This window comes from Triturus cristatus, chromosome 5_1 (genome assembly GCF_964204655.1).
Source record: "Triturus cristatus chromosome 5_1, aTriCri1.1, whole genome shotgun sequence".
NCBI lineage: Eukaryota > Metazoa > Chordata > Amphibia > Caudata > Salamandridae > Triturus > Triturus cristatus.
In genome coordinates this window covers 160,220,397-160,236,219 of record NC_140587.1, presented here as the reverse complement: position 1 = coordinate 160,236,219, position 15,823 = coordinate 160,220,397, and the positions used below count along the sequence as shown (strand labels likewise).

Sequence of the window (15,823 nt, the reverse complement as noted above, 5' to 3'; positions counted from 1 at the left end):
GATCGTTTTGGTTGAAGAAAACCTAACAGGACCGAAGGGTACATCACAGGGAAATGCAGCAGAGAGAGGTCGATGATCCACCCAACATTTTCAGACACCAGGATGTCGAAGAGGAGGAAAAAGAGGAACTCCATGAAGCCTCTGTGGCCGAGGAGGAGGCTTTTTCTGTTGTAAACTCTGGTTCCGACTTAGAGATCGACCTTCAGATGCAGGACCTTAAACCAGGTCAGCGTACTGCAAGTACTGACGTCCCATTCCTGCCACTGAAAAAACATTTGGTTCCAACCAAACATGAGGCTCCCAGACCACCTCTGCTAGCAGCCCATGGTCGGCACCTAACATCACCTACGGTTGCCCCACCCTTATGCTCAGCACCGAAAAGCACAGCCAAAGCTATCAGATTCCACATAGAGCCAACCTTATCCGTCTTTGAGCACTTTGGCTCCGAAACTAAAGACCATCTTGGCAGCAAAAATGTCATAATCAGCATCAAAATCGAAACCCAGTTCTCTGGTATAACCAATCCTCAGTAAAATGAAAGAATGGCACGATGCACATCAGAAACAGATGCATATATATCCTCAAACTGCCCGCATCTGAACCAAGACACTGGTGTCGGTGCCACCGCCATCAAAACACCAACTCTCCTTTGGAGAAGTAATCGATTTGCTGGTGCCTGTTAAAGGGAGGAAGAAAGACAGTCCCTTGCACCTTCTTCCACCTACTTCACCACCCTAACCACCATTCATTCTCCCACCCCCACCTCTTTTTCAGGGTGATCCTCTAGATATCACTCCGAAGGGGGCCCCAACTTCCTTTTTTATGATGCACCACATCTCCCAGATCCCTGGCCAGATTATGATATTGATCCCCAGGGGGACACAGATCCAGACCTGTACCCTGTCAAACCATCACCTCATGATGACACCACCTCATATCAGGAACTCATCAGCAGGGCTGCAGCATACCACCAGGTCATGCTACATAAAGAGCTATTACTTCACTTAGGCGCCTCAGTGAGCTCTAGGCACTAACCTTGGAAGGAACTTTCTTCCAACAACACAGGGATAGGGTGGTCCTTTGCACCTACAAAAAATTCCTTCCAATCAGTTGAGTTGCCTGTTTATTATCTCAACCGGACTCGGTTATGTAAAGGGCTCTTCATACACTAGACATTAAAAGATCTCTAATTAACTACATTGCAGAACCAAAGATTTCCGTACAACCAAACAACTCTTTGTTGCTTTTTCGTCTGCTCACAAGGGGAAGTCCATATCCAAATCAGGCATTTCTAGATGGATGATCAAATGCATTCATACATGTTCCGTCAAAGCTAAAAGGACTTTACCTACACCCCCTAGAGCATACCTACACCCCCTAGAGCACACACTACTCGTAAAATAGGGACTTCCATGGCTTGCCTGGGCAATATCCCAATAGCCGACATATGTCACACACTTTAACTATCCAATAAAACAAATGGTTCTGTTTGGTTATCAACAATTACTTTGAGAACTGCTTTCTAGTATGGAGATAACTTGTTTATAATACACATAGCAATATTGTGCAAGAGAGCAAAGAAGAACACACACCAAAGCGGAATACGCGAGCCCTGCTTTATAGTCTGTGCAAAGCATGTGCATCTACAGCCACATATGCCTTTAGGTTTAGGTTACTGCCCCTGTAAGCATCTGTTCTTGGCATGTTGTGCTGTACATTCACATGCACCCACCCACCCTCCTCCCTGGTCACCTGTGGCCTTTGCAGTTCTTTTTTTTTTTCATGTGCATGGACATCTCTTTACTAATACTTACACTACATTCACACCCTCCTAAGGGAACAGAATCTAACAATGCCCATGCACATTATCACCAAGAGGAGGAGTGACTTTACCTTGTGATTCAAAAGACATTTCCGAAGAAAAACAACTTGCACACATCAATATCCAAAACTAGATGGCAGGAGTATGCGAAACATGTGAATCTACAGCACTACATGCCAAGAACAGATGCTTACAAGTTAAGTAACATAATCCTTACTCTCTGGTGAAGGTGAAGTCAGATGTTCATGAGAGTGATCCTAATATAAAAATTTACTAAACAATGTTTGAAGTATGATGCAGATTTACTAAGGCAGTCACACAGTGATGTCACTGAGTTTTGCATATTTCGAGGTTGCATGTGATTTGAAATGCTGACACTCTTCAAATGAAGCCGAGTTGAGAGGTGCATGTTGTCTATTGCAATATTATTTTGGATAGTGTCTTATTACTTCTGTTGAGATAGTGCCACAAAATTCATTGATACATCTCTTGCTCCTAGGAACGGATTTGTCGCTGCTAAAAGTGTGATGAAACTAAGACGTCAGTTGACGCAAGAGAGCCATTGTCCGAGCTTCGCAACTTCGGAGAAGGGTAATTGACATATTCTAGCATAGACTTGAACAGTACATGAAGTTCTTGTCGTGAGTCAATGCCAACATTCTGCTTTTTCAACACTTCCTGTGAGGAACATGTCATCCCTTCCTCCATAACCATCTTATCCTATATTAGCTGGGTTTAGAAAGTCTTTTCATGCTAGCAGGCAGATGATTCTTACCCTTTTCTGTAAATCCTTCAACCTAATACCACTTTACCCAAATACAATTTATCAGTGTATGTTTATTTAAAAAAAAAATCATATGATCTCTAAGTTTTCTTTATTGAAAATAACACTACAAAATAAACGTATTTTTCTGTCATGCTTAACTTGCTGCTCCTCCAATAAGTAGTATGCAGGAAACTCACTTTAGGAAAATGTCACTAACTCTTTACACATGTTCTGCACTTCATGTGTGAGAAGAAATTAAGTGCAGTATTTTATTTGGTAGGCTGGTAGAGAATCGTGCTTCATTTCAGACATGTTAACATATAAAGCACCACTCTCAACAAAGTTACAGTTAAATGCAGAGCACTTTGTTGGTGTAACATGAATTTAGTAAATGGCGTCCAACATCTTATATGTAAGACCTGCTGAAAGAACGTTCCCATGTTATCATATACTGTCTATGCTGAAAGTAAGAAAGGACTTTACTATAAAATGCACAAATTCAAATTATTGTATTCATATTAATAGGAGTTGAATTGTATAGATTCTTCTGTTTAAAATTTGAGGTAATTTTAGTGCAAGGTGAAACATTGCGATAAAAACTATGAATTTAATAGAATTACAAGTTTGACAGTGCGACCCGAAAACAAAGGAAGTCCAAAGTTCAAAATGTTATATATCTTCTTTATTTTTACTTCAATATCTCATTTTTCCATATCCATATAAAATTCAGTTTTACAGCCACAGTCAGTGTTTTGTCTTTTTACTGAATAGCCAAGCCCACGAACATTCCATGGGAAAACATTAAACATATTGGATACATGAGAAGAGGAGTACAGAAATATGGGTGACAAGCTGCACCACGACAGGAACAAAAACTCTGAAAAAGTTTGATGTCCGAACAAAACGCGTTGGCTGTGACTGTAAAAATACATTTTGTTTTAATGGATATGGAATAATTAAATATTGAAGTAAAAATAAAGTTATGAGAAATTTGGAACTTTGTACTTACTTTCTTTCAGGCACACCGTCAAACTTGCAATTCTACATTGATCTGCTTCGCAGTAGTATCACTCAGGGGCCGATACTAAGGATTGTGTGTACCGAACTTACAGTTGGGGAGCGTTGTGGTAGTTGTGAACTAATTTGGCTGGCTTCTGGTCTTAGACTTTAATGAATTTAGTATTTTGGTTAAAATCTCTAAAACTGCACATTCGTTTTTGGAAATTGAGAAATCCGAACAAATATGTATCTGCCTAGTATACTGGGAGTTTTAAAAGTAGCAGACATGTTAAGCATTCATACAGTGACTGAAGGTAAGAAGAGAACCTTGAGAAGGCGTTCTTGAACCTACATTTTTATTGTTGCCTATTGTGTTCTTTCAGTTTTTGGGACAATTGTTGTCTCTTGCTTACTCAGTGAGCCATTGTCCTCTGAGTCTGAATGTGAGTGGAGTTATATGTCGACCTGCCCAGATACACATTTTTACTTTGATAATGGGTAAATATGTAATGAAAACTAAGAGAAAACAATTATGATAGGTCTGCTGCTTTCATAGTTGATGGCCATTTTAATGTGAACCCTCTTTCTTCCAACAGATTTGAGTTGCAAATAGCTGGAGTGTCCGCTTGGAGCATTCAACTCCACAATCACTAGCATCCCATGTGGAGTACCTCCAGTGATGGCCATCACTAATGCTATTTAACTATCGCAAGTGCCTACTCACTGGCATCCACAAGATTAGCTATCATGTATATGTGAAGGATATTCAGATCCATCTCAAACTACAGTGCTGTTATAGGAACCTTATGAACATGTCTTACTGGCTGTCACAGGCTCATCAAAAGGGCGGAAAAAAATAGCCCCGCAGGAAGACTAAAAAACGAAAAATAAATTGTGCACTTTGGCCTTATCGGCTCACCTGTTCTCACTATAATATACCCTGGGCTCTGTCCACTTCCAGTCCAAAAAAAGTCTACAAACTTACAACCTGGATGTGCTGTTTGATTGGAGTGGTCTTTCAGCACCCACATAAATGCTGTATCCAAATCAGAATTCCGTCACTTACATTTCCCTAAAATAGTGATGCTACTTCTCAACCGCTCTCTGTGATTGCCCTATGTCTTGCTTTGATCATGTCTCACATGAATGAAGCCAGCCATGTCTCTCATGTTAGGGACGTTGAATCTGTCTTTTTCTGAATGAACCCCCAGTTGGATCTGCACCCTGTCTGCGGAGGATACAAAAACATTTGAGATCCAGACATTATTTTTGTAAGTTCATATATTGCTAGGAGGACATTCTCTGGCCTCTTTCAAGAAACCAGAGAATGTCGAGCACAGATTTGGGAACCACACATGCATTTGGTCATAAGTGCTAAAAAATATTTTTCTCCAAGAAATCTCAGAACACTTTTCCGCTAGCACCTCTGATTTCTAAGTAACACATGGGCAAAAATGATAGATCCCTCTATTGAAGCCTCACAAATGCTGATATCCCACTGGTCTCTTACTTTTGAAGGTTCTTAATGTGGGATTATGAACAAAATATTTTGCAAGCAAACTGTCCTAGCTCAACTTGCTATACTCCCCCCACGCTATGTTTGAATCTTCGTCATGAATGCATGGATATTCTTAGCAAGGGGAAGGTGGCAATCTTTCAAATAGTAGATATTCAAATGAAAAAAAAGGTTTTAGCAGATTCCTCTACAGTGTAAGGCACCTCGCTTTTGTAAGGAGAAACTGTCTTACTGTACTATTTTTGAGAATTATCTTTTTAGATATAATCCTAAACACCTGTATTGAATGGATAATTTCTCCCATAGATTATTTACCTTAATCCCTTCACAGGTGCCAGACTAGATTATGAAAAACGTTTTCTGCAATGTGGAGCCACCGGCTCAAGATGATGCCTTCCAAAGGCAGGACCAGATAAGTTGTGTGGATCCACTGTAAGTGACACACAGCTCGATATAAGTCACTGTGTGCTATGGTGACTGCTTACTTTTTCCCTGTTAAGTCAAAGATGATGGTTCTAGAGCCACTTAGAAATTGTCTCCTACATTTTGGGGCTTGAATCCCTGTGGCGTATGCTGCAGGCGCATGTCTGTGATGTATAGCACACTGATTGCTTGTGGTGCCTGAGGAAATCACGCAACACCTGAGCCTGCAACTGAAGGCAATATGGTAAAGAGAGGCAAATTTGTTCATGGCCTTGTTGAAGATGAAGTCCAGGTTGTCATCCAGGTCAACTATCACTGTCATTCTCATACCAGACAAGTAAAAGATCCATGGAGCGCTCTTACATTCTACCAGTGAGCCATTCCTTCAAGTATTTTCGCTTCCTGCGAAACCTAAGATACAGAAGTGATGGCCATTTTTTCAGCCATGCCCTCCAGCGTGCTTGTTTCTGCTGCCATAGGACCTGATGTGCTTTTGGCACCCTCTGGTACAATCTCAACACCCGCTTCAGTGCACTCTGAATCTGCTTCTACTTTGTCCTTGAAACCGATATTGAAACTGAAATCCTATTCTGAGCGTACAGTAGCTGTAAAGGTTATGTTCTTGTGCCGTTAGTCATTGATGTTGGCTACTTCACAAATTAATAGTAAACCAAAAAAGTTGCAATAATGTGTTTTTCTTTTTGAAGGAATTCACAATTTATTTGATGTACACATGTGAAAATGTGGAATAGGTATGATGGAGGCCCTTGTGCAGAAATTGATGTTTGCACTATTACCATTAGCAAAAATGCCCCATCTTCTTGCTGTATTATGGTGTTCTTCCTTTGGGGTTGGTGAACCAATTTGAAAATAATCACAAATCCAGCAGCCTGAGGGGATCGCACTAATCCTCTGCAGAAAGTGTGATAACCACAGTTACACTTCTCACATAACTTTATTTCTTCTTCATGATGACGGTGGCCACATATTACCTATTTTTTACATGCCATTAAGCAATTATCACATGCAAAAGCATTTCCCAAAATGTATCCGTTGAAAACGCTGAGACTTATTTATGTTTCCAAGTCCTATTCTGTTATTATTCATAAGCCCAGATGTTTCCTTCTTATCCTCAAGTCTCCTCCTCCGTGGATGCCTTAGGAGCAGTTCATGTAAGAAATGCAAAGGAGTGAATATGCATTAGAAGAACAAGTAACATGCCTATTTTAACATTCTTTATAATGGATTTGAAAGCTCTTGCATTAGAAAAACAAGGAACATGCCTAAGTTAACGTTCTTTCTAATGGATATGACAGCTCACTCATCAGAAGAACATGCTTGCATGCCTAAGTTAACATTCTTTCTAATGGATTTGACAGCTCATCCATCAGAAGAACAAGTAACGTGCCTAAGTTAACGTTCTTTCTAATGGATTTGACAGCGAATCCATCAGAAGAACAAGTAACGTGCCTAAGTTAACGTTCTTTCTAATGGATTTGACAGCTCTTGCATTAGAAGAACAAGGAACAGGCCTAGGTTAACGTTCTTTCTAATGGATATGACAGCTCTTGCATTAGAAGAACATGTAACCTGCCTAAGTTAACATTCTTTCTGATGGATATGACAGCTCTTGCATTAGAAGAACAAGAAGTTAACGTTCTTTCTAATGGATATGGCATCTCTTGCATTAAAAAAAGTAACATGCCCAAGTTAATGTGCTTTCTAATGGCTATGATTGCTCCTGCATTGGTCAAACAAGTGACATGCCTAAGTTAACATTTTTTTTAATGGCTTGGATCACCCCAGCATTAGAAAAACAAGTAGCATTTCTAAGTTAACATTCTTTCTAATGGATATGACCGCTCACTCATTAGAAGAACAAGGAACATTTCTACTTTCTTTCTAATGTCAAGTCAAGTCAAAAAGTTTATTGTATATGATTACTTAAAATCGTTACAATTTACACTTTAAAAAAGTATTAAACTTATTCTTCCATTAAATATCATTTTATCAGCAATGAGCCTGGCCAAATTAAAATCTGAATAACATTGATAAAGATCATAACATGTTTGCTAACTGGTTAAACAATCTGTGAAAGTTCTATTATTCACAACTTTCCAAGGAGCTCAAGTGACCCAAATTATCCAAAGGTTAAATTATTTAAGATAGAATGTCCATATAAAATGCCAAACTTTCCAATAAGGTGTGGTCAGCTGCCGTTTTTCTGTATTGTTCCTGTTATCTTGTGAAATAGGTTCGCAGTCCTTTTGCTACTTGGGCTAGTGAAGGAGAGCCATATTTGAAGCCCCTGCCGTCCGTGTTCATACTTTATCATGTCCTCTGAATCGGCTTGCCTTAGAAGTTCCCTTACTTTTGCCAGATATTTTACCCCCGGCACGCCAAGATTATAGAGGAACCTTCCAACCAACGACTCACGGCTTGCCTGCACGTGCGAATGTTCAATTCGTTAAAAATCGATTTTAAAAGCCCCCTCCTTATTTCCTTAACTGCGGGGCAGGCACCCAACAGATGAGTTAACGTTTCATTACAAATAACGCATAGTCGACAGTGTGCTGCTTGTTGGTTGCTTTTCCAGGACGGTTGTAGATCTTTTGAGTCATGCATGCCCAAACGGTAATTGGTGAAACTCTTTTTTAACTCCACACTAAAATGAGTTACTAAATAGGCCTGAGGCTTTGTTGATATGTAGGAGTTAATCACAGTCCACCCATGCCTACGTTTCAGGGTTATTTTATCTTCTAAGAAGGACTTCTTCTTTGCCGTCTTATTTGCCAATTTGCTAAAAACTGCCCGGTCCATCTGGCTGTCCCATGTTGTTTGTATATCAAGTTCCGCCAATGATTTTCTCAGATAGGCTCCCCATGAGTGTGGGGTGTCCTGATCCATCTGGATTTTGATTTCTTTCCAGCAAAGATTGTATAATGTCCCCAGTTCAGATGTACGGAATTTGTGGCATAGTTTCACGAAGCCGCTCATGCTCCAGAATTTCTGATTTTGAAGACCGAATTCCAGGCGGATCTGAGCTGGGGTAGCGGACCTTGGTAAATTAAAAAACGCTTTATAAACCTTTGTCTGAAGTTCGTTTAGCAGTTCCACCTCTTTACCACACCAAACTACTAGGGCATATGAAAATGTTGGTACTATTTGTGCAACCATCACTTTTAAAAGATGTGCATGGTTCGGGCAACCTAGTTTTTTGTTCAATATTCTGAACACAACAATTAACGATTGAGATTTTGCTTCTAGGTCCGTTTTGTGTTCCTTGTGTGTGGAACCTCTCCCCATTTTTAAGCCGAGGTATTTATAGGCCACTTGTTCTTCAATTATAGTCCCATTTGTACTTATTTTTTTTAGGGTCCACACGGCGTACAACCTTGGTTTTGTCTTTATTTAATTCAAAGCTGTCTCCATCCAGGTAGGTGGATAGGTTGTTTATCGCTCTTTGTAGCCCGATGGGGCTTTGGCTCAGCACCACTATATCGTCTGCGTACTGTAAGAAGGGTATTGGCTCTTTTACTAAGTTTGGTGGATGGTAATCGGCTGCTTGCATGTGTTTACTGATATCTGCCATAAATAAATTGAATAAGCTCGGGGCTAGGACACAGCCTTGTTTTAGGCCTTGCTGGGTGTAAATACTGGTTTTGGTACTACTTCCATCGCCTAGTTTCACTCTTGCCCAAGTGTCACTGTGCAGGGCTATTATTGCATCCAGTAGTTGGCTCGGTAGCCCCCATGCTCTTCGTTTTTCCCAGAGCCGATTTCTGCTTACTTTGTCGAATGCGGCTTTCAAGTCGACAAAGCATGCAAACAGCTGTGTTTTCCTTTTCCTTGCTTTTTCGATTAAGAGTGCCAACGTGGCCAGGTTTGTTAAAGTGCCCATGCCTGGTCTGAAGCCGGTTTGGAACATAGGGATTATGCTTGTCTCATCCATCCAATCTTGCAGGTGGAGAAGTAGGCATGATCCATATAGTTTGGCCTCCACATCCATCAATGACATCAATCTGTAGTTTTCTGGATTGTTGTGGTCTCCCTGCTTAAATATTATATGAATAATGTTCCCTTTCCAAGATTTGGGGACGTTGTTCTGTCTGATTAAAAAAAGGTGCGAGGTAGACAGCCCAAAACACCGGAGCATGTTTAAATAGTGCATTGGGCAGTCCATTCAGGCCTGCCGCCCCCTCCGTTTTTAATCTTTTTATTATTCCTCTCAATTGCTTTATGTCGATCAGATCATTTGAATCGTTGCAGCTTACTGCTTGACCGATGTATTCTTCTCCTTCAGGTCTTGGATCTTTTGGGGATTTTGAGGGGTCTGTTGCAGTTGCACGCTTATCATTCCTCGCATTGCTGTACCTATTATGTACATGCTGTATCCAGATGTTTTCACCAATTCCCGCTTCTTGTTGTAATTTTTTTTCCCTTTGTCATGTTATTTATGATGCCCCAGAATTCCCTACTGTTTGGTAATTTGCTTGCCCACAATCGTTTTGTCCAGATTTTTTCTTTATATTCTGTCTTTGCTTCCCTCAGCATCTTCTTATAATTCTTCTGTAGATCCTTTAGTTTATCCTTATCTGTAGTCTTACCCATTTTGTCCGCCATGGCATGGGTTTGCGCCTCTTTTGTCATCCTTCTCTTTTCGTCTCGTAGCGCAAGGTTAAACCATGGATCCTTTCTGATGTCTATCCTTTTTCTGTTACTATTGGTAGCTGGAAAGTTCCGGGTAAGGAAGAGACACCGGTCTTCCCAGTTTTTTATTTGATTTTCTTCTATCGGGGGGCCTGTTTGACTCATGTATTCTTTAAGAGAGTCCATTATGGTCGTCATATTTAGTCCTTGCCATATCAATTTCCTCAGGTTAAACTATTCTGCGTATTGTCCCAGCATGTTTATTTTTTGCACCTGGGCCAAGTTTATATTTAAGTTTGTGATGGTGGTGGTCGCTTTCTATGCGTGGGCAGACATAGAATGAGTCTATTCTTGGGACAAGATTGCTGCTAATGATGGTAAAATCTATTGTAGATTGACTTTTTCCATTTGAGTATGTTGTTACGGCTGGCCTATCCCCTATAATGTTACGTTTCAGGATTGACAGGCCGTACTTTTCTAACTTTTACGTTATTATTTGGTATCCCCAGTCCTCCTGCCTCTTTCTGTTATTTTGTTTTATTAGGTTACTGTTGAAATCTCCTGAAATAATCAATGGGCAGAATTTGTGTGATTTTTGCAGTGCACTGATCAGATTCATTAATGTTGTGAATTTTTCCTTCTGATTTTTTTTTTTGCAGGGTGAACATATACGTTGACTAGTATTAATTGCCAGTCTAGTTTGTTCGAATTTCACTTTCCGGTAAATTTTGTAACTTGCAGCCAGTTTACCCCGGCATCTAACTCTTCTGTTTGCCAACCAATATATAATAAGATATATGTTGATAAGCCTCCCCATGGGTTACCAAATCTTGCCAATTTTTCTGCTAAAATGTGATGTTCTATGTAACCTGATATTGCTGTTAGGTTCATGTTCCACGTTTCTTGAAATAATATTATTTCTTGTTGTTCGAGGAAGGACAGAGTTTCATGGTCCTGCCCCATATTTTTAAATCCGTGGATGTTCCATGAACATTTCTTTATCATGTTCTGCCTTCTATCCCTCAACATGTGGCCCTGCCTCGGGGATTCTATTGAATCCTGCTCATTAGCTTGAACTATCTGCCCCCATCTTTTATCCATCGTAAGTGAGTTTGACTGTTCGTTAGGTACGCGTGTTACTAAGAACTTTTGGCACCCAGGACCAGTCTGTACTGCCATCTGTAGACTGTACAGGGTTTGCTTGCCTGGCTATTTCCTTGCTTTCTTTTGTATTTGTTGGTCCCGGTGGTGTGGTGGATCGGGCGCCATGTAAGCATGTTATTTGCAGGTGTGTACTTCTGATTTGTTAGGAAGGGGTAAGGGTATCGTGGGTGTTTGTAAGAACTCAGTACGATTCCCCAGAATTCGAAAATTACTCTGGTAGCCTATATCCTGTCCACTAGTTCCTTTGAGGACCAGGTAGTCACAGTCTCTTCAATGTCCGGGGTTTCCGCAGAGGGCTTAAATTCCACGGCTAAAAGATCATGCAACGGTATTCCTTTTAGTTCTGGGATTTCTTTAAACAACCTTAAAAGGTTCCCTCTATTTAATATATTTTGCCTTCCTTTTGTGCAATATTCTGGCACGAACGTCAATTTCGATGTATTCTCCAACAAGTTATTTTCAGAGCAAATTGCAGTTCCCGCAATTTCCTCTTTTTCTACCCGAGTATTTATGGTGTGCGTGATTTCATTATCAATATGTCTGTCTTGACTCCTTTGTTCATTGCAGATCTTTTCCTGTAGAGTATCCGGTTGTTTTACTTCCTTTGATTCTTGCTCCAATTTTCCTGCTTCTATATGTATTACTGACTCTTTTGGCTCACTTTGCTGGTCGATAGAGGGCATCCTACATACTCTGCCTTTTCTATTTATTGTGACTTTTATTGAATTTTGTCTACTATGTTCGTTGTTGTCTGTTTTCTCATATGCCTTATTACCTGGGGTTCTTTCCCTTCTTTCTTTCTTTTCTCGTTTTATATCCCCCTTTCTCCTCCTAACTGTTTGCCATCCGTTATCTGGACTGGTACCTCTTTCGTCTTCAGGTGTGATCCTCAAGTGAACCTCCAACGTTTTTTCGGCCCGTCTCCCTTTTTAGTATGTTGGATTTTTAATAGCCTTAATTTGCCCTCCTTTTCCCTGCAGGGTTCTTGGACTCTGTGATGTGAACTGGAACCTCTATCCTCTTTGGGTATAACTCTTGTTTGGACCTGCAATGTTTTTTCTGCCCCTTCTCCCTTATCAATATGTTGGGTTTCTTCTAATTGCCTTTTTAAAATTATGGGGGATGGCATGGAGTCTGTGGTTGACCGATGGATAGGTGTTGTAAGACACATCTGATTTGTATTCTCTTTGTTAGTAATAGCCAGAGCACTTGATGCATTTTGCTTTGTATTAAAACTGTTAGAATCCGTTCTATGAATTAATTGATCTGGGCCCGTTATTGGATCCTCCACTGTACCTTCTGTCAATGCTTTATTATCTTTCCTCTGTGTGTTTTGATTTATAAAAATAGGGAAAATGTTCTCTAATTTTGTAGTTTGGTTGAATACTGTATTTTGTCATACCCTTTCCAGCACGTTTTCTTTGTCTTTTTGTAGATTTTGCAGTTTTTGAAGTGTCAATAGTGCTCTGTGTAACTTCCTTTTGATAGTCCCTTGTTTTAGGACATGGATCCTCTATTTCCTCTTGCTCGGCTTCTCCCTTGTCAATAACACATGTCCCTTTACATGTATTTTTTATCTTTGACTGGCTCCTTTTCCTCTGTGACCTTTGGGTTTTCCTTTTATGTTTGGATTTTGTTGTTAGTTGCACTGCCCCTAGGATATCACTTAATATTTCGGGCAGATTTGCCAATTTATCTATTATTTTGCCACATCCACAGTTGAGCTGCAGGTGGGGATTGTTTATTTGTGATTCTGGGGTTCCCCTGCGCATTATAGAGGAGGTGATCGAGTCCAGCTTGGTATTTATGCCTGGAATGTGACCAGTCAATCTGGACTTCCATTTTATCAGATTGAAAGTTCAGTACCCTGATTGCTTGTTCCAGTGTGCTTAATAGAGTATTACTCCATGGTGCCATGTGCAGTTCTTTCTAATGGATATGACAGTTCTTCCATTAGAAGAACAAGGTACATGCATAAGTTAACGTTCGTTCTAATGGATATGACAGCTCACTCATTCGAAAAATAAGTAACGTGCCTAAGTTAACATTCTTTGTAATGGATATGACAGCTCACGCATTAGAAGAACAAGTAACGTGCCTAAGTTAACATTCTTTGTAATGGATATGACAGCTCACGCATTAGAAGAACAAGTAACATCCCTAAGTTAACGTTCTTTCTAATGAATATGACAGCTCTTGCATAAAAAAAAGTAACATGCCTAAATTAACATTCTTTCTAATGGCTATGATCACTCCTGCATTAGAAGAACAAGGAACATACATACGTTAACGTTGAATGGATATGACAGCTCTCGCATTAGAAGAACATGTAGCATGCCTAAGTTAACGTTCTTTCTAATAGATATGACCGCTCTTGCATTAGAAGAAGAAGGAACATGCCTAAGTTAAAGTTCTTTCTATTGAGTCTGGCATCTTCTGCAGATTTCTTGTCACGACTGTACCTCCACTTAAGGAGGTATGTATTATTTTTCTAACTTCTTATTTAATTTTGCTCTGGCAACTATGTCCAGGGTGTCTGGGGATGGGGAGTGAATAGATGCAAAATTGGCTGAAACGGATGTCACCAGTGCATGCCACCTTGTATGAAGCCGATGGTTTCATTCTGGTGAATCCACTAGACTCTACTCATGACTAGAGGGCTCTACCTGGTGCCGGTGACTCCACTAGCGGAATAAAGGTTTACATATCCAGTTCCAGTCCTTGTAAATCATCCGCTGGAGCTATTATAGCCATCTGAGGCAGTGTTATGGAAGGTGAACGACTTGTTCTTTTCATTTAGGTTTATAGTGGTCAGGAATTTTCCTAAAGAGCGTCCATCTTCCTTGTCTTTCCTATTTCCATGTATGTGCTTTTACATGATGTCCCCAGTAACTGGACATCATTCTAAAAGTCATGGATAGGAAGATTAACACAATGGAGGACTATGATTAGAGGTAAGTAATCTTTATTTCTCTCCTTGCTGGTCCTTTAGCTGTTAAGTGCTTTGTGTGTGAGGGTAGCTTCTGGTTGGACGTTATATCTATTTTCTAATGTTCCCTTTATTTTAGATCCAGAGGAGTTCCTGAATCTCATCATGCATCACATCCTGGGGATAGAGCCCCTGCTGAAGCTGCGGTAAGCTACCTCTTTCCTTTCCGAGAAAATGAAGGAGGAGGTTGGTCTCATCCTTCACTGAGCTACTCTGCTAGCCAACAGCGTTTCATACCAATCAGTTCTCCTCCACCAGTTTGCGAGAACTTTGTTGCTGGTCTACTATTGTCACTGAGTTGTTAGTTACTAGGAAAGAAAGAGTAACAAAATATGGCATTGCTTCATGTGTTCTTATGGTTGAACCTATATAGTATTGCTAATTGCCTGGGGACACTTTAATGTCATGTAAAGACTGTAATGTTACTCATGAGGAATCTCTTATATGCTCACTTTCACTATAATTTTGCTTTGTTCAAAAGCTGGTATCTTTGTTTTATTTTTATCTCTTTTTTTAGTGATAACAGAGTGTAGGAAAGTGTCTCTTTTAACTTGGTTAGCTCTTACTTTTTGCCAGATTTTTTATGTGATTTCGAACTGTAATTGCACTGAGTCCCTGCTAACCAGTTCCCCAGTGCCAGATCTATTACCCAAAAACTGTACCACGATTGCCACATCTTCAGTTACCCCTGTAAGACCCTAGCAAATGGTACCCCTTGTACCTAGGGCATAGGTATTAAAGAGGGTACTCTTGGGCTGCTGCAGCCCTGTTTGTGCCATCCCAGAGACCCTACACCAAGGCTATGCCCTCTGCCATTGCAGGCTGCGTGCCTTGGTGCAGAGAAATCCCAAAAGTCGACATGGCACACATGGCTGTGTGCCATGCCTCCCATACACCGCATAAGAAATAAGTAAGACAATCCTACTGCAGGCCTTTAGCCCTAAGGCAGGGTGCACTATATCCTGTGTGGACCTATCAACACGAGAAGATATGCCCCTACAATGCCCAGCCTATTCTGAGAATTAAGTGCACAGGGAAGCCATAAAGAGTACATGGGCTGGAAAATTGTCAACATGAGTTTCCTAGCTTCATGATGGCTTCACTGATTCCTTAGATGTTTGTTACAAAACATTGTGTCTTAATAAATTGTCACTAATGCCAGTGGTGGATGTATTAATTCATTCACTCAGGAGACCCTTTTAGAGGGTCCCCTGAAAACCTGCCCAGCACTGGTGAGATTACAGACTTGTTTTCACCAGCCTGCCACTACCAAGCATGTTTCTGAACTCCTGGACAGAGATAAAGCCTGCTCTGGACTGAGGTGCCTTACACCTGGACAAGATGGCCTTCCTGGGCGGGAAGCTTCAAAGGTGATGCCGCCTTTTAAATTTAACCCAGGAACCTCCAGATAGTGGGAGAAGGCCAAGCCCCCTTTCCTGCTCTACTTTTGGCAGGAGGAAAGGTGGTAAAATCAGTTAGATGAGGAGGAGGGTC

The 15,823-nt window shown here is 40.6% G+C and overlaps 1 protein-coding gene across 6 annotated transcripts in view; it reads left to right on the top strand.

The window, feature by feature from the left end:
* The window catches only part of LOC146830504 (ubiquitin carboxyl-terminal hydrolase CYLD-like), a 493,223-nt gene that overhangs the window by 412,316 nt on the left and 65,084 nt on the right, over window positions 1-15,823 (top strand). For all 6 annotated transcript variants that reach the window (XM_085604702.1, XM_085604701.1, XM_085604700.1 and 3 more), the window contains 2 exons: window positions 2,322-2,413; window positions 14,409-14,475. In XM_085604702.1, coding sequence (XP_085460828.1) covers window positions 2,322-2,413; window positions 14,409-14,475 — 159 coding nt within the window. The remainder of the gene's footprint in view (window positions 1-2,321; window positions 2,414-14,408; window positions 14,476-15,823) is intronic.